General features: G+C 42.6%; 2 protein-coding genes across 5 annotated transcripts in view; both read left to right on the top strand.

Moving 5' to 3' along the window:
• The window catches only part of herc2 (HECT and RLD domain containing E3 ubiquitin protein ligase 2), a 42,307-nt gene extending 33,775 nt beyond the window's left edge, over positions 1–8,532 (top strand). For all 3 annotated transcript variants that reach the window (XM_044198861.1, XM_044198859.1, XM_044198860.1), the window contains exons 76-91: positions 46–360; positions 521–735; positions 890–1,067; positions 1,324–1,485; positions 2,358–2,449; positions 2,573–2,712; positions 2,907–3,094; positions 3,291–3,488; positions 3,634–3,717; positions 4,053–4,194; positions 4,343–4,537; positions 4,793–4,905; positions 6,766–6,956; positions 7,034–7,139; positions 7,226–7,438; positions 7,617–8,532. In XM_044198861.1, the coding sequence (XP_044054796.1) occupies positions 46–360; positions 521–735; positions 890–1,067; positions 1,324–1,485; positions 2,358–2,449; positions 2,573–2,712; positions 2,907–3,094; positions 3,291–3,488; positions 3,634–3,717; positions 4,053–4,194; positions 4,343–4,537; positions 4,793–4,905; positions 6,766–6,956; positions 7,034–7,139; positions 7,226–7,438; positions 7,617–7,889 (2,805 nt within the window). In that variant the 3' untranslated portion in view covers positions 7,890–8,532. The remainder of the gene's footprint in view (positions 1–45; positions 361–520; positions 736–889; positions 1,068–1,323; positions 1,486–2,357; positions 2,450–2,572; positions 2,713–2,906; positions 3,095–3,290; positions 3,489–3,633; positions 3,718–4,052; positions 4,195–4,342; positions 4,538–4,792; positions 4,906–6,765; positions 6,957–7,033; positions 7,140–7,225; positions 7,439–7,616) is intronic.
• A 10,529-nt stretch (positions 8,533–19,061) lies between these two features.
• Positions 19,062–20,016, top strand: part of oca2 (oculocutaneous albinism II) — a 50,221-nt gene continuing 49,266 nt past the window's right edge. For both annotated transcript variants that reach the window (XM_044200300.1, XM_044200301.1), the window contains exon 1: positions 19,062–19,398. The gene's annotated coding sequence lies outside the window, so the exon portion shown is untranslated. The remainder of the gene's footprint in view (positions 19,399–20,016) is intronic.

Raw genomic sequence — 20,016 nt, forward strand, 5'->3', positions numbered from 1 at the left:
TATGTTATGAATTCGTTTTCCTACATTATTCCTATCCCTTTGAAGGTTACAAAGAAAATTCGTGAGCTTATGGCTGATCACGAGAGCATGAACGGCCTCCATGAGAGTCACGACTTGTTTAAGCGTGAGCACGACGAGCAGCTCGTACAGTGGATGAACCGACGACCAGACGACTGGACCCTCTCCGCTGGGGGGAGTGGCACCATCTATGGCTGGGGCCACAACCACAGAGGTCAGCTGGGGGGCATTGAGGGGGCAAAGGTCAAAGTGCCCACTCCCACTGAAGCCCTCGCCACACTGCGACCAGTGCAGCTTATCGGCGGGGAGCAGACTCTTTTTGCTGTCACTGCTGATGGAAAGGTCTGTCCAAATTTGAATCTCCACTCTCTTCTCAGATGCTACAGTATTTAACTCTGTGTAGTCTGCACACTGCAGCTTTTTTTGGCTGTTAACACACTCTAGCAAGAGTATTGAAAATGTAATATATTGTCAGACTAATATATGTTGTCTTGATCATCAGCTGTATGCAACAGGATATGGAGCTGGGGGCAGATTGGGTATCGGAGGCACAGAGTCTGTGTCCACCCCCACACTACTGGAGTCCATCCAACACGTCTTCATCAGGAAAGTGGCTGTAAACTCTGGAGGGAAGCACTGCCTGGCACTGTCCTCTGAGGGGGAAGTCTACTCATGGGGAGAAGCTGAGGATGGAAAACTGGGCCATGGGAACAGAAGGTCGAGACTGAATCAAATATAACACTTTGCACCTTCAATATTCAGTTCACAACACACACAATGTCCAACAATTCCAAGTCACTGTAAGACTTGAGGATTAAGACAGTGTAAAGGGGTGTGTTTTTATTGTAACTGTGATTGCTCATAACTTCAGCCCCTGTGACCGTCCTCGTGTAATTGAGTCCCTGAGGGGAGTGGAAGTGGTGGATATCGCAGCTGGAGGGGCACACAGCGCCTGCATCACTGCCAGTGGAGAGCTCTTCACCTGGGGCAAGGGTCGCTACGGACGACTGGGCCATGGAGACAGCGAGGACCAGCTCAAACCCAAGCTGGTCAGTGATCATTTAGCTCAGTTTCTCACACGACTCAAAATACTGTGCCGTACACGTATAGTGCACTCAAGGTTTGTCAGTATACTGAAAAGGCTCGGGAAAAAAAATAACAGTCAACCCAAAGTGTTTCAGCAACTTGTATATCTGTCAGTGTTTGGACAGGAATCAAACGGTTTACTCTGCCTCACTCTGACAAGGTTTCTCAGACAATCACTGTGAAGTAAAACTGATGTAAGTGTCTGTGTGGTTTATCCAGGTGGATGCACTACAGGGTCACAGGGTCATTGATGTAGCCTGCGGCAGCGGGGACGCCCAGACACTGTGTCTAACAGACGATGACATGGTCTGGTCCTGGGGAGACGGGGACTACGGCAAATTGGGCCGGGGAGGCAGTGATGGCTGTAAAATCCCCATGAAGGTAAGGCAGTTTACACAGCAGTGTGCACTGGAGGTCAGCAGCAGCATCACTTTATACTTCTGTCTTCTTGCTGTAGTTATTTTGTACGTGAAGAGACCAGAGTATGTTTAAAAACTACAAGCTAAGCAAATGAGTTTTCTGTTTCTTGGATGGTCAGAAGCCACAACTATTACTTTCAGCGTATATTAGTTGAGCACTGCCAGCTTAATTACTTTGGCCTGTTGGATAGATGGGGGTTAAATGAATAGTTTGACATTTTGGGAAATACACTTATTCACTTCCTTGCCGAGAGCTTATGAGAAAATCGATACCTTTCTTAAGAGAAATTTGAAGCTACAGCCAGGAGATGGTTAGCTTAGCTTAGCATAAAGACTGGAAACGGGGAAATAGCTAGTCTGGTTCTGTCGAAAGGTAAAATATCTCCCACCGGCACCTCTAAAGCTCACTAATCAATATCTCATTTGTTTAATACATACTAAAACAGATGCGTAATAATATAATAATAAATTGCGGTTTCATGGGGAGTGAATAAGCATATTATTAAGATTCTTACATGCAGAAACGTACAACTTCCTTTTCAATAGCTGTTTCATAGTTCAAAGAATCATCTGATAATGTGTCTGCAACACAGACACACACACACACATCATGCAGCTGTACTTCTGAAAAGTTAAAATAACTCTTCCACAGTCCAGTAATCCCCACATGCACTTATTGTAATTAATTTACATTTCATTTTGTAAAGCTGTTAGATTTGTCCCATTCTGTTTCAGTGGAACAGGACGGGGTTTCATTTTTAAATGGATGGTCTGATTGCATTTAAAAACATAATGGTCCATCAAATAATAGATGAATTGATTTCTTGCTTTCAGATTGACTCTCTCACCGGCCTCGGAGTGGTCAAAGTGGAGTGTGGCTCTCAGTTTTCCGTGGCTCTTACTAAGTCGGGGGCAGTGTACACATGGTATGTACGGCACAGTACAGAGTAGAAGATCTGTCATGGCCCCTTGTATCACTGTTGTTGTTGTTGTTGTTGTTGTTAGAGATGAGACGACTCAGTTGTGTATATGTATCATGTCAATCCTAGGGGGAAAGGGGACTATCATCGGCTGGGCCATGGCTCTGACGACCACGTTCGACGACCCAGACAGGTTCAGGGGCTACAAGGGAAGAAGGTCATCGCTATCGCCACGGGGTCACTGCACTGTGTGTGCTGCACAGAGGATGGTAGGATTGACCATTTATGCATGATGATTTTTTTTTTTGTACATATTTTCCCACAGATCGCTTTATTTCAGATCAGTTTATTGTATAAGTTCTCTTTGCCATCTTACCAGTTGGTATCATTGAGTCCCAACAGTTCAGCTAAGTCACATTGGATTGCAGCTTCACAGAAAGCTTTGCTGTTGTGTTTGGCTCAGGAGAAGTGTACACATGGGGTGACAACGATGAGGGCCAACTTGGAGACGGGACCACTAACGCCATCCAGAGGCCACGGCTGGTGGCTGCGCTGCAGGGCAAGAAAATCAACAGGGTGGCCTGTGGCTCTGCTCACACCCTCGCCTGGTCCACCAGCAAGCCCACCAATGCTGGGAAACTGCCTGCACAGGTACTGTACTTGCTTCGAAAGAAACTTAAACTGTCAGTCTTTGTGTATTGGAAAATTAGTTCTCTGTCCACATGTTCCAGTAGATGGCAGTAAAGCTTTGCAGACAGAAGCATCATTAAAACAAAGTGGCTAGCAGACTTTCAAATGCCTATCATGCTGTCAATCTTTGACTGTCTGTCCGTGTGGTGTGTTAAAGGTTCCCATGGAGTACAACCACCTACAGGAGATCCCCATCATGGCCCTGAGGAACAGGCTGCTGCTGCTGCATCACATCTCAGAGCTCTTCTGCCCGTGTATACCCATGTTTGACCTGGAGGGTCGACTGGGTCAGACAGGCCACGGACCCTCAGTGGGCTTCGACACACTCAGGGGCATCCTCATCTCCCAGGGCAAGGTGAGAGAGCGTGAATTTTAATCCCAGAAAAACGCATACAAAACATAAACAGCGGTATCTACAAATTTCAACAGTGTATTATATGTCTGCTTGGCACTAAAACAGTATTTATTTGTCTGTTGGAACATTTCTTTTGTCTGAACAGGAAGCAGCTTTCAGAAAGGTAGTTCAAGCTACAATGGTGAGGGACCGACAGCACGGTCCTGTGGTGGAGCTCAACAGGATACAGGTACAGCAGGAAATACATGCAAACAACACACATTTAAAATGTCTGCCCGCTCATAATCCCCCCCCCCCTTGCTCCCTCTCACTGTGAGGCTATGTTCCAGACAGGCTCCTGAGCGTTACATGTGATGTCTTTCATAAGGGGATTTTTCTTTGGTGTGTGTGATCTGTGCCCCAGCCTGTCTGCAGTGGTTCCTGGACTGAGTTTTAGACTTTACTCCACATAGAGTCTCTGTTCGGGCCACTGCTTCTCCCCTATCTGGCAGGAAGTTATTAAGCACAGAACAGAAACAAATCAAACCATAATCTCTATTTTCTTTTTTCTTCTTCACCCTGCAGGTGAAGCGTTCTCGTAGCAAAGGGGGCCTGGCAGGTCCTGACGGAACCAAGTCTGTATTTGGTCAGATGTGTGCCAAAATGAGTTCTTTCAGCCCAGACAGCCTGCTGCTCCCTCATCGAGTGTGGAAGGTCAAATTTGTGGGTAGGTGCTACACTGTCATGTCCACCCCTCGCCCAAATGTATCTTGACATTTTATTCTTTAAAAATAACGTTTAATTATCAGCAACAGAGGGCTGCATGCATTTCCTCACCTTAGATGTTTTAAGTACTTTTGTTTGTTTTTTCTCAGGGGAGTCTGTGGACGACTGTGGCGGAGGCTACAGCGAGTCCATCGCTGAAATGTGCGAGGAGCTGCAGAACGCCCTGACTCCGCTGCTCATCGTCACCCCCAACGGCCGCGACGAGTCAGGCGCCAATAGGGATTGTTTCCTGCTCAACCCCGCAGCCAAGTCCCCTCTTCACATGAGCATGTTCCGCTTCCTAGGTTAAATCCAGTTAATCTCTCAGTCAGGTCTTCTGGGGTGTTAATCCTAGATAAACAAAAACTGAAAATATGCATGTTTATTTTAAAATGTACAAATGTGTATTTTGGCTGATAAAACACCTGGCCTGAACTGTCAAGCATGCTTCATTTAATACAGATATTTCTGATGTTTTGCTGCAAACATTTTTCACAGTGAAGAATGGTGGTTCATGTTTTGATCTGTGCGTAATGCGCTCTGCCTTGCTGTGTCTGCAGGAGTGCTCCTGGGCATTGCAATCCGGACTGGAAGCCCTCTTAGTCTGAATCTGGCAGAGCCAGTATGGAAGCAGCTGGCAGGCATGAACTTGACCATTGCTGACCTCAGTGAGGTACGTACACAGCCTTGCTCCTCTCTACACAATGGAGCTCTCTGTGTGTATCTAGGACACACTGACGATGACTGAAAATCTAACTTTTCAAACACTGGACCACTCGTACTAATAGACGTGTAGCATTCAGCAATTTTCTCATAGAATTGTCTTAAACGCAAACAAAATTCACTAGTGGTCCAGATCTGTCGCATGAGTCATTAACAGATATCCTCCAGCGCTGTAAAAAAACACTTATCTTAAACACTTAATTTAAGAATTAGATTGCCTTAATCTGACATTAATTTGAAGTTTAATTATGCCAAACTGAAAAGTCTGCACACTGACAGGAAATATTATTCAGTGCACAGACGTTTCAGGTCGAGCCTTTCCTCAGCGTGCGAATTGTTAGACATCACACCACGCGGTGGTGGCGGTAATACATAAATATTAGACTGATTAGTCAACAAGATATATCTGATATAAGTTACGGTGTGCAGACGTTTCAGTTGGTGTTGAAGTTCTAGCACTTGTGCATGGCAGTTCATAGAAGAAGAAGAAGACAGTCTAGTGCATATCTTTACATTCAAGTTTAATTATGATAAATGGTGATTAAATAAAATAAAGTAAATGCAAAATGAATATTCGGTGCATCATATCATCACCATCAATGGCAATTTTGATGGTTTGACAACATTTTTGCCTTGTTTTGTTCAACCGAGACATGTAACTGAGATCAGGCCTTTGACTCTCATTGCTTTAGCAAGATGTTTTTAGCGGCTAACTTCATGTCAGACGTCCCGTCTTTATTCTTGTTCCGATATGGCGCTGCTCTGATGACACGTCACTGGGAGTTTCGGTTCCCCTGTACGACTACTGACACTCCTTAATGTTTTAGTTTAGTTCAGTAGGTATTTTATCTGCTGATTTCTGACGGCATGACTTTAAGCTCTGCAGTGTGAAATTCTTCTTTTTACTACTCGATGACGTTTTTGAAACTTTCCCAAAAACAGAGCGGGACAGATATCCTCATATGGCAATATAGGGGTGTCAATTACGATAATGATCTAATCTCACAAACGTGCACCTACTCATGAACAGGTGGCATCCATCAGGTCAAAACTAGCAATTTGCATTGAGTTTGTGCATTTAAGTTTGGTGAATCTGACTTGAAAGTTTTAAAAACAAAGCTGTTTTTGCATGAGGCTCCTTGTTAAATGATGAGCAAGTTCTGTACTCTTTAAGTCCCGTGCAACTTCACTCTACTCCAGCTACAGAAAGGAATGCCTTTCTTTATGCCACATATTCTGTAACATTTTAAACCCTCATGATCTGTATTATAACCTGCACAAGATTCCTATACATTCCTTCTCAGATTAAACCTTAAGCCTATCAAGCCTAAGCTCTCTGCGCCCCTGAGTTCTACAGTAAGGAACATTTCTGTAAACTCATACTGTACCTCTTCTTCAGAAAGGTTCAAATCGATTCACTAGTAAAAGAAGTTGTGAGCTACAAATTCATCTTTTGTTTAAGAGATGGCGTGAGTCCACTCCTGCCCTCACGCTGTGATCATGAGCTCCTGAACCATCTTTGAGAGAATACAGGAGTGGGCAAAAAGGCCCTTTTCCTTCACAAAGATGCTCTTGTTTTGTGGTTTTGCCCTTGAGATATTAGAAAGGTTGGATGTGAAATGAATCCAGCACAAGACTCAAGAAAGAGTGGATCACTTTGGAGCTCACGGGAATTGTGCTGTGAGCATGAGGGCATGAGTATGTAAATAAATAAACACATACACCAGGTGAAATTATAGAGATGGTTGTTAAGAGACAAACGGACGTAATAGTTTTGTTAGAATATTAAGATCTGCTCTGTACCTCCCAGGTTGATAAGGATTTTATTCCTGGCTTGATGTACATCCGGGACAACGAGGCCACAGCTGAGGAGTTTGAGGCCATGACCCTGCCCTTCACAGTGCCCAATGCCAGCGGCCAGGACATCCAGCTCAGCTCTAAGTACTCCCACATCACCCTGGAGAACCGCGCAGAATACGTCCGCCTGGCAATTAACTACAGGTGAGAAAACCTGCTGAATGAACAAAATTTACACTTTCCCATATGTGTTTGTGTTTACATTTCTGTCTCTGTCTCAGGCTCCATGAGTTTGACGAGCAGGTCTCCGCCGTGCGCGAGGGAATGGCTCGAGTAGTTCCCGTTCCCTTGCTGTCGCTTTTCACTGGTTACGAACTGGAAACTATGGTTAGTGAGAGTAGTTTTAAGGTTGCGACATTGTCTCCGTCCTCTGGCTGCCCGCTGGTTTGACAGCAAATGTTTCCTCTCCTCAGGTGTGCGGAAGCCCGGACATCCCTCTCCACCTGCTGAAGTCAGTGGCCACTTATAAGGGAGTGGAGCCAACATCGCCGCTCATCCAGTGGTTCTGGGAGGTGATGGAGTCCTTCTCCAACACAGAGAGGTCTCTTTTCCTGAGGTTTGTCTGGGGTCGCACACGTCTGCCTCGCACCATCGCTGACTTCCGTGGGCGGGATTTTGTTGTGCAGGTAAGAAGTGGAAATCTAACTGCAGATCTCAGTTTCCTCCAAAAACAAACAAAAATAAGCCTAAGAAGGTTTTAAAAAGTATTAAAAATATGTTGTAGCACCTTAACGCAGAAGTATAAATCCATCTTTATATTGACCTGATTCAGAGACCTAATAACGCCATCTTCTCTGTCCCTAGGTGCTGGATAAGTACAACCCCCCTGACCACTTTCTCCCAGAGTCCTACACATGTTTCTTCCTACTGAAGCTGCCCAGGTACTCGTGTAAACAGGTGCTGGAGGAGAAACTGAAATACGCCATTCACTTCTGCAAGTCTATCGACACCGACGACTACGCCCGCATCGCCCTGTCCGGGGAGCCAGCCGCTGATGACAGCAGCGAAGACTCCGACAATGAGGACGCCGACTCCTTCGCTTCAGACTCCACCCAGGACTACTTAACAGGACACTGACCTCTGACCTTTCTAGAACGACGAGTCGAAGAAGAGCTGCCACAGAGAGACTGCGTTAATCTCATCTATTAATACACGCGTTCATACAGGCATTCAATTAAGACACAAACGTCTGTGAGGGGAAAAATGTGCAATGAGCTTTAAAAGCATTATAAGCTAAAGAGAGGAACAAAGACAGGTTTGCTCTGATTTAGTTTCTATAAAATAAAGTGGGCTGATCAGCTGCACATGTAATTGTTGTGTTACATGGGAATTATGTATATGTGGCTCCAGCCTAGCACTGTGGTAGATTACTCCCTCTGGTTTGTGTGAATTACCTGTCCCTAGTTTGTATATAGAACTTGATGTGCGACAAAACAGTAGTATGACTTTTTGTTTCTTGGTAATAGCCATGTTTCTTTATAAAAAAAAACCCAACATTTTTAACTTCAAAAAGTCAGTATTTCTCACTCGGCTCACGTCAGTCAGAGCCCACTGAAGGGTCGTTTTAAGATTCCTGTATTTACCCCTCCCTCCACCATGTTTGTGCATTGTCTCCTTAAAGAATGTATATAATATGATTGTGCCATGTATTCACAGAAGGTCTCATTCCTGCATATTAAATGTTAATACATTTCTGTTAATAAATTCAAATGAAAAAAGACCAAAGCCTTCTTTGATGGTTTTGTTAAAATTATGCAACATTTTGGTGCCAGAGTGACACGTTTTACAGAGTGATTGTGTGTTGTTTTTTTTGTTTTTTTTTGTGATATTCTGTAGGCCAGCCAAACAAACAGCAGGATCCGAAAGGCTTTTATAAAAACAAGTGCAACACAAATTGATACAACCAGTGTTTCTAATCATTTCAAAATGACATGTATGTCTTGGATTTTTTGTGCTCCATAAATCTATATCAGACGTTGTAGTCTGGATTAAGGTTATTGTTTAGATGTAATGTGTTTGGGAAGGGTTAACAGGCTGCTCTCATAAAGCCATTGTATTGAATTTTTCCAAACTAGGTCAGAGGATCATTTGGGTTTCACCAGGCGGAGCTTTAGCCGAAATTAAACCAGATTTTCTTTTTGATTTCTTTGAGAATCCCTTTTAATATATGGCACAAAGGTTGTAGTAGTATGGTGGTGGAGTGTTATCTTGACATCTCTGTTAACCCTGTAGCTCTATGTGATTAAATAAATCCCCCTCTTTACGTGCCGTTGTCAGCGAGCGGCTGCCCCTCCCTCACGTGCTGGGAAAAAAAGGTGATGTGATGTAGGAGATTTTAAAACCCCCCACTCTCTTATAGACAGGCTTCACTACACATTCCTCATAGTGTCTCTGGCTGTAGTAAACGCCCGTGATGCATTCTGTGTAGTTCAAAGGCAGGAGGAAAAAAACTGTGGCTTAATTTGGCTTAAAAATCATTAGCATTCTTTGTAGACTTAGTGTTTTTTTTTTTCAGTAATAATCACAAAGTACAGCTGGTGGGAGTCAGGTGCCTTTCAATACAGTGAGGGAGGGAGGAGAGTGGAGAGGAATGAACAGTCTCCATATAAGTTCATATGTTATATAGTCTGTTAGATAAACTAGTCGGCACCCACACAGGAAAACGAGAGTTCATATTGCATCCTTATGTGTATGGCGTTTTCCTACTATGGTATCTTGGACAAAAAACAAAAATTATTACAGATTTCTATCCATTGCTTATGAATCTGTGCTCTTTACTCCTATTAAGGCCCTGAAAATATATTTTCTCAATCAGCTTCTTACTATGAGCGATGCATGAACACAAAGTCCTCTGCCAAAGTTCGAACAGCTTCGGTTATTTCACACGAGCCCACATTAAGCCCTTATCACTGGTTGGAAGAGGCTGTGGCTCAACGTACATACGGTATGGGCATGTGAGTAGTGTTTTGAGACAGAATGTATGAATGTATCCTTTAAAGATTCACTGCCTTCCAGGGAGTGAGTTTTCCAGGAAGTTAAAGTGTAAGAGGGCATTAGTTGGCTGGGCTGTGAGAATCCGTTACATCAGGGAAAGAGGGAGAGCTGTGGATTAATGGGCCATATTCAACAGAAGGAACTTGTGGGACTGCTGCTTTTTTAAAAGAGACATTTTGTTGGTATTGATTGGCTTGTTCATCAGATATGAATACGTTTAAATTGCTCCCAGAGGAAAATTGGGTAATATGATATTCTTTGATAGCAGGCAGTAGAGTTGATAGGAAATTAGTGAGTGTGTGATATAGAGGTGGGGACAACATGCAAACAAGACCCAAACTGAGGATGTCATGATCACATTGTCAGTGTCTTGGCACCCTAAGCCACCAGGATGTTGCATGATGGTGAAGCTATTTTTAAAAAAGGATGATGATCCTATTGAAAGAGTACTCCACCAATTTACCATTGCTCTCCTGTGACACTGTGGATTCACGAATAAAGTATCAAAATTCACACAGCTCCATTTGGAGCCACACAAGGCTTTATACTACTTTTTCACTCATGCAGTATTACTCACCTGTGAACAGACTATTGATACCCTAAAATATTATTATAAATATGCAGGATGGAAGTTTAAAAATATGTAGTTAATATGGTAGGATACATAGCATATATTAATAAGTGTCATATTACGGCATAAACCTGTGGAGTTAGCAGGTATGTGTATATGTACCTGAAATCTACTTGTTTAATTTATCAATACTCAATAGAGGTAGGTGCCATACATACAGACAATGTAACATACATATAGACATAAAAGCTGCACTGAAATACTTTATTGTTAATGTGTACCCTTTTTTGCCCTTTATTGCAGTATTAGAACAATTAAAAATAACTGAATGATTTAGTATAAGTTATTAGGCAATTTACTGTTAGTTTAAACATCATGTTAAGCTGTTAATAAAGAAGTCTCAGGCCACTGCATATGTATCGCACGGGGTGAAGTATGCTGCTCAGCTCAGGATGGCTTAGCCAAACAGACAGACAGAGACAGAGAGAGAGAAGGCAGCTATCTGGGTCTGCAGCATGTGACTGCATGTGGGAGGTAGACAAAAGAGCATGATGGCCTTGTGTCTGCAACTTTCAAAAAGCTTTTCCTTGTCTTTCTATTCAGGCCGGCCCTGTTTTATCTGTACTGTAAATCACTGTTGTAACTACTGACTGTGGCTGAGAGGACCATGAGGACCCATGAGTTACTATAAACATTGGTTTACGACTGAGTGGCTCAGTCATGAGTGCAGTGGAACTTGCATGGTTAAAGTACGCATTATTGTGGCCAGAGTAGTGAGGACCAGTGAACCATGTACTGTATAACCAGTATGAAATCCTGGAAAGGCAGAGTATGAGAGTGAGTCTGAGTGGAGGGATGGGGAATGAGACTGCCCGACCCAATACTGAGTATATTTACACTAATAGACAATGTTTAAAGCCCCTGAAAAGTTGGCTTCAAAATTTATGCATTTCCCTGTAACATGAAATATTCAGTTAAACTTAAGAAAAAAACATTGTTAGTTGTAATTTTTTAAAGGGACTGACATTCAACAAGGCTGTGTCCAAAATCACTCCCTCTTTCACTCATTCACTACTCCCTTTGTAATTGACCCCCCCATCTATAAAATGCAGAGCATTGCATTGTGGGATTGTTAGCTGAAAGAACGGTACTTGCCATGGACGCTCCTTTTTTTGTTTCATTGTGGAATTTCTGAGGACACTGTGTAGTGGATAAATTTACACATTCAGAATTTGGACACTCAAATAAAATGGTGGACAGTAAATATAGTGCACTGTGCAGTAAATAGGGAGTGATTTCGGACACGGTTTAAGAGACTACAGCTACGCTAGCAGCTCTGTGAGCCTGTACTTAAGCACAGCGGTGCTTTGAGGTAAATGCTAGCATTAGCATGCTAACATGCTCACAATGACAATGCTAACATGCTGATGTTTAGCAGGTGTAATGTTTACCATGTTCATCATCTTAGTTTAGCGTGTTAGCATGCTAACATTTACTAATTAGCACTAAACACAAAATACAGCTGAGGCTGATGGGAACGTCATTAGTTATCCATAGTGTCCAGACAATGAATTCTAATGACTTGATGGTGATAGTCTGACTTTTCCTCTAGCGCCATCATCAGGTCAAAATTTCCATTTGTCCAATACTTTTTATTGGCCTGTAAAACTATCACATTTCCATCAGCCTCCGCTATAGTTATTGTTTAGTGCTAATTAGCTGAGATGGTGAACATGGTAAACATTACTTGCTAAACATCAGCTTGTTAGCATTGTCATTGTGAACATGTCTCTCATAAACTGATATCCAATGGGTTTACAGCGATCTGTTGTTGTGTTATGTTGAACAGTTTCATGGAGCCTGCTGGCTCATGCCAGCTGCCCTCCGCCTCAGTATTGCTGATGATGACCTGTGTACATTCAAATGTTACTGTTCATGCTACATATACCTCAGTAACCCTGTAGCCCACCTCATATTGACCTCATCCCAAATGCTTCATATGCCGGGTCTTGTCTGAAGTCTTTGGTGACTTGACCTATGCCACTGTACACCCAAACAGCTACCACCTTAAATGCAGAGGAACCTCTGCACCTCCTTGCACCCCTAAAGGATCAGAGGATCATGGGAGCAAAACCATAGTCCTTGGGGCTGCCCATGAAAAACTCATGCCAGCACCACTACAGCTACTGCTGAAGCTTAAGCTATTGATGCATGGTCAGTCGCTGCACTGCCTAAAGGATAAGCAGTTCAACTGTTCTGAAATATTCAGTGGGAACAGACTATATCATCCAAACTCCAGCATGTCTTCCCAAAACAGCAGAACAGCCTCCCTTCTGAAGAAATCCGGCACAATAATCCCCCCCAAAATGGCCTTTTTTGACAGGACTTAACCAGCCCAAGACAATTTTAGAGATCTAGTTTCCTTCACCATACAAGAACCTTGATGCAGAAACATTGTCCAGGCCCAGGAAACAGGAATTGTTCTCACGAATAGGGGATATGTGCAAAGCGAGTGCTGCTACTGAGGGACTGGTGGTCTAGATTATTATTAATATATGTTGACCTGGAAGGTTTTACTGGGCTGCCAACAAGGGGGAATTAAGTTGTAGTTGGTGTAAGAGACATGAAGGGTTTCACAAACAATGCATATATGCAATTACTGCAGTCCCTGATGAATGACAGCAGATTAGCCTCAGCTTTGAGGTTCAATGCAACCACCAGTTCAACTTGATAGGTTGGAGTCACGACCAAATAGAGGGTTATCAACTTCTTAAATCAGGTTTGTTAAGGAAGATCAGCAGCATAAGCCCGCAGGGGATCTATCGTTCCTTTATTGGACTTGATCTTCTTCATCAGCCTTCTTTTGAGCCCTCAGGGCAGCTAGGCTTTTGGTTAAAGGCGGCTTTCTTCACGCTCTAGCTTGGGCTAAATGCACCTTGTAAACCCTGCACCTTGCTTGGCTGTGAGCCATTTGTGCCAGAGCCCTGATGAATTGGCAGTGGTGGCTTAGGCCTTGCCCATTGTTGCTCTCAAAACGGTTGGTTAGCTATCTGCTGAGCCAGAGAGGTCACTGACTTGGCGGCACATGATCCTGCTCATCTACAGAACACTGAGAGGGAGGTGAGTGAATACAGTGCGGGCCCTGAAGCTCTACATGGAGGCAACATCTGATTCTCACCAGTCTGATGAGGAGTGTGCTGATAAAGTGAAATAGCTGAGGTACAATGTTCATTCTTGACATTTGGAAACAGCAGTTGAGGAAACAATCTCACCACAAGGTCCATTTAGTAGCTGTTCTTGAGCCTTCTATCATATCGCATGACCTTCATCAGCAGATGAAGTTTGCCCAGTTGTCACGGTAATAGTAGATGTTTAAATTTCCATTTTCTTTGAGCACTTTAAGGACTTCTTATGCCCCAGGGGTACGATGTATATAGTAAATAAGAAGGGACCCAAAATGGACCCCTGGGGGACCCCAGAAAGGACCTGTTTGCCAAATAAGAGATGAACCAATCCAGAGCCATATCACTGAGGCCGATATAGTTTTTCAGACTGCTGATTAAGACATTGTGGTCCACTGTGTTAAAGCCTAAGCTGAGGTCAAGGAGAATTAAAAACAAAGTATGAATGCAGCGTGAAGGGCAGGTGGATTATTTTGAAAGTGCAACAGTGTGTTCCAGGACTGAGATTTCACTCGAGTGAGTTAATGTTGATGTTCGGCAGAAGTAAACATCAAGCTCTCTGAATTCTGGGGTAATGTGCAGCCAAATTGCCGCTATTTTGTATAAACATAATGAAGAAATTCTTCACATTTCTCTGGGGAGGATTCACCTGGCTGGGTAAGCAGGGGACTAATCACAGAGTTTATAGTTTTGGGTTTCAGGGATTATGACCCTGCGTAGTGATCAGTTGTGAAAAATAGGATTTCCTTGTTGCACACTGATAAGAAGGCATCAGATCTTTGAGAGAAGCAAGGGAGACACTGTTTATCCTTCTTCCATTTACTCTCTGCCTTCCTACATTGTTTTTAAATTCCTTATTTCTCCACCAATCATGGCAGAGAAAAAATTTTCAAAATTTTTTGTATCTGACAGGAGCTACAGAGTCTAAAATATTTGTGCAACAGCTATTAAAAATACTGCCGAGCTCCTCTATGGTGAGGCCCCGGTGTTCATGTGTGCTTAAAAAAAATGTGTCTCAGGCAGTAAAAGCTTGACAGAAATGAGGAACAGAGTGAATTTAGGGGGTGGTGGTGAATTAGTGTTGGGGTTTTTGTGGTTAGGACAGATGAGTGGAACCTGCCTTATGATCAGAGACAACAAAGTCAACCAAATTCACATCTTCCACACAGAATGTGTGTCAATGTGAGAGGGGCACATTCATCAAGATATAACCAAACAGGAACAGGCTGGGATACTATCAGATATAACATGTTAAAACTAATTTATAAATGGGAGAGTGTGAGGGTCAAAAAGACATATTGTGCTCATTGACACAAGTGCTTGATTCTTCTTTAGTACATTGGAAGTAAAAAAGAAAACAGACAGGTATGGGTGTACAGCTGTAGATGACCATCAAGGTCACACATATACTACTTTTCACCAAGAATTATAAATGTGACTTTTTATGATTTCTATGACTTTGTTGGTATGAACATTCATCTTGTGCATGTATGAGATTAACAGCATTCAGCAGTGAGTAACTCATTCATCCAGGACCCAGCTTTATTTAAGCAAAGCAGCTTTATTTGTATTGCACATTTCATTCGTGAGGCAATTCAAAGTGCTTTACAGAATAAAAAAAATACAGTAAAGGTAAAGCAATTTACAATTAAAAAGTGCAAGATCCACAAGAAAGAGATAGAAAGACATTGCAGAGTGAATTAAAAAGTGAAAAGTACATTGAGAATATAAGGAAATATAGATAAATATTAAAGTGCAAATGAGTGTTGCCCTGGATTTCTTAAAATGTCCTAACGAACAGACACGTTTTAAGCCCTGATTTAAAAGGATTGTAATGTGGAGGCAGACGATTGAGGAGCATAAAACAAAAAGGTGCTTCTCCGTGCTTTCTCCTGACCTTGGGAACAGTAAGCAGACCAGCATTGAAATACATGTATGGTCTCTACTGAAGGAGATCATAACCCATTAAATACTTTACAATCATGCAACAGAATTTTAAACTCAATTCTGTGGCACACAGGAAGCCAATGCAGTGATCTCTGCACTGATGTGATCCATTTTCTTAGTCCTTAGTTTGGATTAGCTACAGTTGTCTAATAGCTTTTTTAAAATAGACCTGTAAAGAAACTATTACAGTAGTAGTGATAGTGTAGTTCACGTCATTCAAAGCCCCTGGCTAACTCTACTCTCTCCTTGTTGTACATGTGATTGCTCTTTTCTCGCTGCTATATCTCACATCAGCCCACAAGACCAGTGTGCAGTCTCCCCCCTTGGACATTTTCTCTGTGCAGCTTTCATCTTCTGGTATCACAGGCAACAGTGAGTCCAGACCAGGTGACTCCATCCGCTCAATGGGAAACATTGTTTTCCCTGATTTCTAAGAACACAGAAGGCAGATGCTGGAATTCCACAAACTGTAACCACGCAGCTGCGAAGATCATTTTTGGTGGAAGAGTTAATGGAAATGTATTTTTTAATCACCGATTCTGTTCAGTTCACTGGATAGATCATTTTCATTGGGAGGAGGTTTTAGTGGTGGGCGTTTCTAATTACTTAGGTCCTGTTAGTCTGGTTCACTGGCTTTTACTAATGATGGCAGGATGTTAAAATCCTAATCTGCTCTGTTGTGTTGGGTCAAAGGAAGATGTATCAAAAGATTAAATTAAAGATACACTCCCTGATTTTGTTATACCCCAATCCAATAATTGTTACAATATTTACAAACAGGGAACAGGAAAGGACCCAAATGCAGACAGGAGGCAGCACAATGATTTAATAGAGCTTACTGGCAGGTACAGGTAGGCAGACCGGTGGGCAGAGAAGCCGACACCAACATCACAACTGGGACGAACTGACAGAGAACAAACCAAAGACACAAACTTAAATACACTTAGGTGAGGGAGACAACGAGACACAGGTGAAATCAATTTTTGGGGGGATGTAAAGGCCTTAGCTCTGTTGTTTCCTTACTATTTTATAAAATTAAATTGAAAATTGAAGTGAATTTGGGAAGTATCAGGTTCACTCTCATGCTTTTTGGTCTTAAGGGATATGAACTTTAACATTCATTTTCAATGCTGATTACAGCTGGAGTTATTTGACGATAAAATGTGAGACCTTTTGTTACAACTGATACAACTTCCATCAGAAAGACCTTTTTTGAACAGTGCATTTAATTAGGCAGTTTTCACAAGTTTTCTTTAAGCATTTCCTTTGACGCTCTGACCTTTTTCTTACTAGAGCAAACAAGAAGGGGCTCCGATCCTTGATGCAGACCCACCTCCACCTTGAACTCCTCTGTCACACCTACAGCACACCTCACCACGGTCTTACAACTCTCATACATGTCCTGCACCACTCTAACATACTTCTCTGCCACTCCAGACTTCCTCATACAGTACCACAGCTCCTCTCTCGGCACCCTGTCATACGCTTTCTCTAAATCTACGAAGACACAATGCAACTCCCTATGACCTTCTCTGTACTTCTCCATCAGCATCCTCAGCGCAAATACTGCATCTGTTGTACTCTTTCTAGGCATGAAACCATATTGCTGCTCACAAATGCTCACCTCTGCCCTTAGCCTAGCTTCCACTACTCTTTTCCACAACTTCATTGTATGGCTCATCAGCTTTATTCCTCTGTAGTTGCCACAGCTCTGCACATCTCCCTTGTTCTTAAAAATTGGCACCAGTACACTTCTCCTCCATTCCTCGGGCATCCTCTCACTCTCCAAGATCTTGTTAAACAAACTAGTCAGAAACTCTACTGCCACCTCTCCTAGACACTTCCATACCGCCACAGGTATGTCATCAGGACCAACTGCCTTTCCACTTTCATCCTCTGCAACGTCCTCCTCACTTCACTCTTGCTAATCTTTGCTACTTCCTGCTCCACACCAGTCACCTCTTCTACTCTTCATTCCTTTTCATTTTCCTCATTCATCAACTCTTCAAAGTACTCCTTCCCATCACACTCCTGGCACCTGTCAATACATTTCCATCCTTATCTTTAATCACCCTAACCTGCTGCACATCCTTCCCATCTCTATCTCTTTGTCTGGCCAACCTGCACAAATCCACCTCTCCCTCTTTAGTGTCCAACCTAGCATACAAGTCCTCATATGCTCTTTGTTTGGCCTTTGCCACCTCTACCTTCACCTTACGCTGCATCTTCCTGTCTACTCTCTTCAGTCCTCTCAGTGTCCCATTTCTTCTTAACTAACCACTTTCTCTGTATACACTCCTGAACTTCCTCATTCCACCACCAAGTCTCCTTGTCCACTTTCCTCTTTCCAGATGACACACCGAGTACCCTCCTACCTGTCTCCCTGATCACATTAGCTGTAGTGGTCCAGTCATCTGGGAGCACTTCCTGACCACCCAGAATCTCTCTCAGCTCTTCCCTGAAAACCACACGACATTCTTCCTTTTTCAACTTCCACCACTTCGTCCTCTGCTCTGCCTTTGTCCTCTTCATCTTCCTCACCACCAGAGTCATTTTACACACTACCATCCTGTGTTGTCTGGCTACTCTCTCCCCTACCACTACTTTACAGTCACTGGTCTCTTTCAGATTACAACGTCTACACAAGATGTAGTCCACCTGAGTGCTTCTACCTCCGCTCTTATATGTCACCCTATGTTCCTACCTTTTCTGGAAGAAAGTGTTCACCACAGCCATTTCCATCCTCTTTGCAAAGTCGACCACCATCTGTCCTTCTGCGTTCCTGTCCTGAAGACCAAACCTGCCCATCACCGTCTCATCACCCCTGTTCCCTTCACCTACATGCCCATTGAAATCTGCACCAATCACCACTCTCTCACCTCTGGGCATGCTCTGCATCACTTAATCTAACTCACTCCAGAATTTCTCCTTCTCTTCTAACTCACATCCTACCTGTGGGGCATAACCACTCACAACATTGAACATCACCTCTTCAATTTCCAGCTTCAGACTCATCAACCTGTCTGATACTCTTTTCACCTCTAGAACATTCCTCACAAACTCCTCTTTCAGGATAACTCCTACTCCGTTTCTCTTCCTATCTGACCCATGGTAGAACAACTCAGTGGTTTATGTTTGACAGCCCTCCCTCCCAGGAAAATCTACACTAATCTCGAATCACAAAAAATGCTAGTAATTCATTATAAAGTCACAAAATAACAACATTTAAATACATATCACCTTTTGAGTAATCTTTGCAAGATGAGGATGCTTTGATAACCATACATTAACATATCTATATGACATGTTTATCAAATTATTTCTTCTTTTTTCAAATGTGAAATTTCCCTTCAATTTAGGCCTAAAATTGTATTTATTTAATTCAAGAAACTGTCATGAAATGTTCTTTTCACTGGTGGATTTGGAATGCAGGGGTTGGGGGTGGTGGCAGGCGGCGGCTAAGCAGCGTGGGGAGTGTGGTTGTAAAAAGGTGAGAGAATGACTGAATGAGAAAGTTTTCTGCTATTAGTGGAGAGCAAATTGTGCCACTCCCCCCTCCTCAGTTCCTCCAGACCCAGACTGCTCAGCAACATCTCCCTCCTTTTGCTGGGGAGCAGAGGAGAGGAGAAGAAACATCTCTCGTCTTCAACCACGTCACTGTGCTCAAATATAACAGCAAAAACAAGAGAAACAGTCCCAGCATCAGTAGCACATACCAACATTTTTACAGGATTGTCAACCTGAATTACTTATGATTTGGCTGTTGGATTTTCATTGTTTAACATCACAAACTTTATCATCGTCACTACTATATCATCATCATTGTCCTTGTCTTCATCCTCCTTACCATCATCATCATCATCTACAACAACTTCTATCTTCATCTTGAAAGGTAAGTCTGATAGCTTCCATTTCTGTCGCCAAAATGAAAGTTCTGTAGTGGGCTTTGTTTTAGGGGGTTTAAGCATTGTGTCGTAATACTGTTGTGAAGTAGGCTGCCACAAAAACTTTGTAAAAATCCCTTTCATTCCACTAATATGTAAATGGATGTGTGGTGGATGGATGAAGCACTATATTTTCTATTATGTTATATATTTTCAGACATTACCTGATACTGAAAATTAAATCAAAATTAAAAAAAAGAGAATGTGGCCAACACCTGACATATAATCCTTCCGTTACAGTCTTGTGCATTGTGGTTCCAGTCATTAACCTTCTCTAAATGTGCTTTTGTCTTATCCTTAATACACTGTATGAAAGATATTTATCTTGAATTTTAAATTGCTGTGAACAAGGGTGGAAAAATTAAGAAAGCAGTTTGTCTTTGTCGTCACACACAGTCCACAGGCAGGATGTCATATAAAAAGGATCATTCTTCTTTCTGATGAGGCACATCACAAGCATTGGATAAGGATATTATGTGAGGCGTAATAAAACACGAGCCAGCACTCTGACATTATTTTGAATGGTACATGTTACATCATGTGTTGTGACTTATGAAACGGTTGCA

This window comes from Siniperca chuatsi, linkage group LG6, assembly GCF_020085105.1.
Source record: "Siniperca chuatsi isolate FFG_IHB_CAS linkage group LG6, ASM2008510v1, whole genome shotgun sequence".
NCBI classification, from domain to species: Eukaryota; Metazoa; Chordata; class Actinopteri; order Centrarchiformes; family Sinipercidae; genus Siniperca; species Siniperca chuatsi.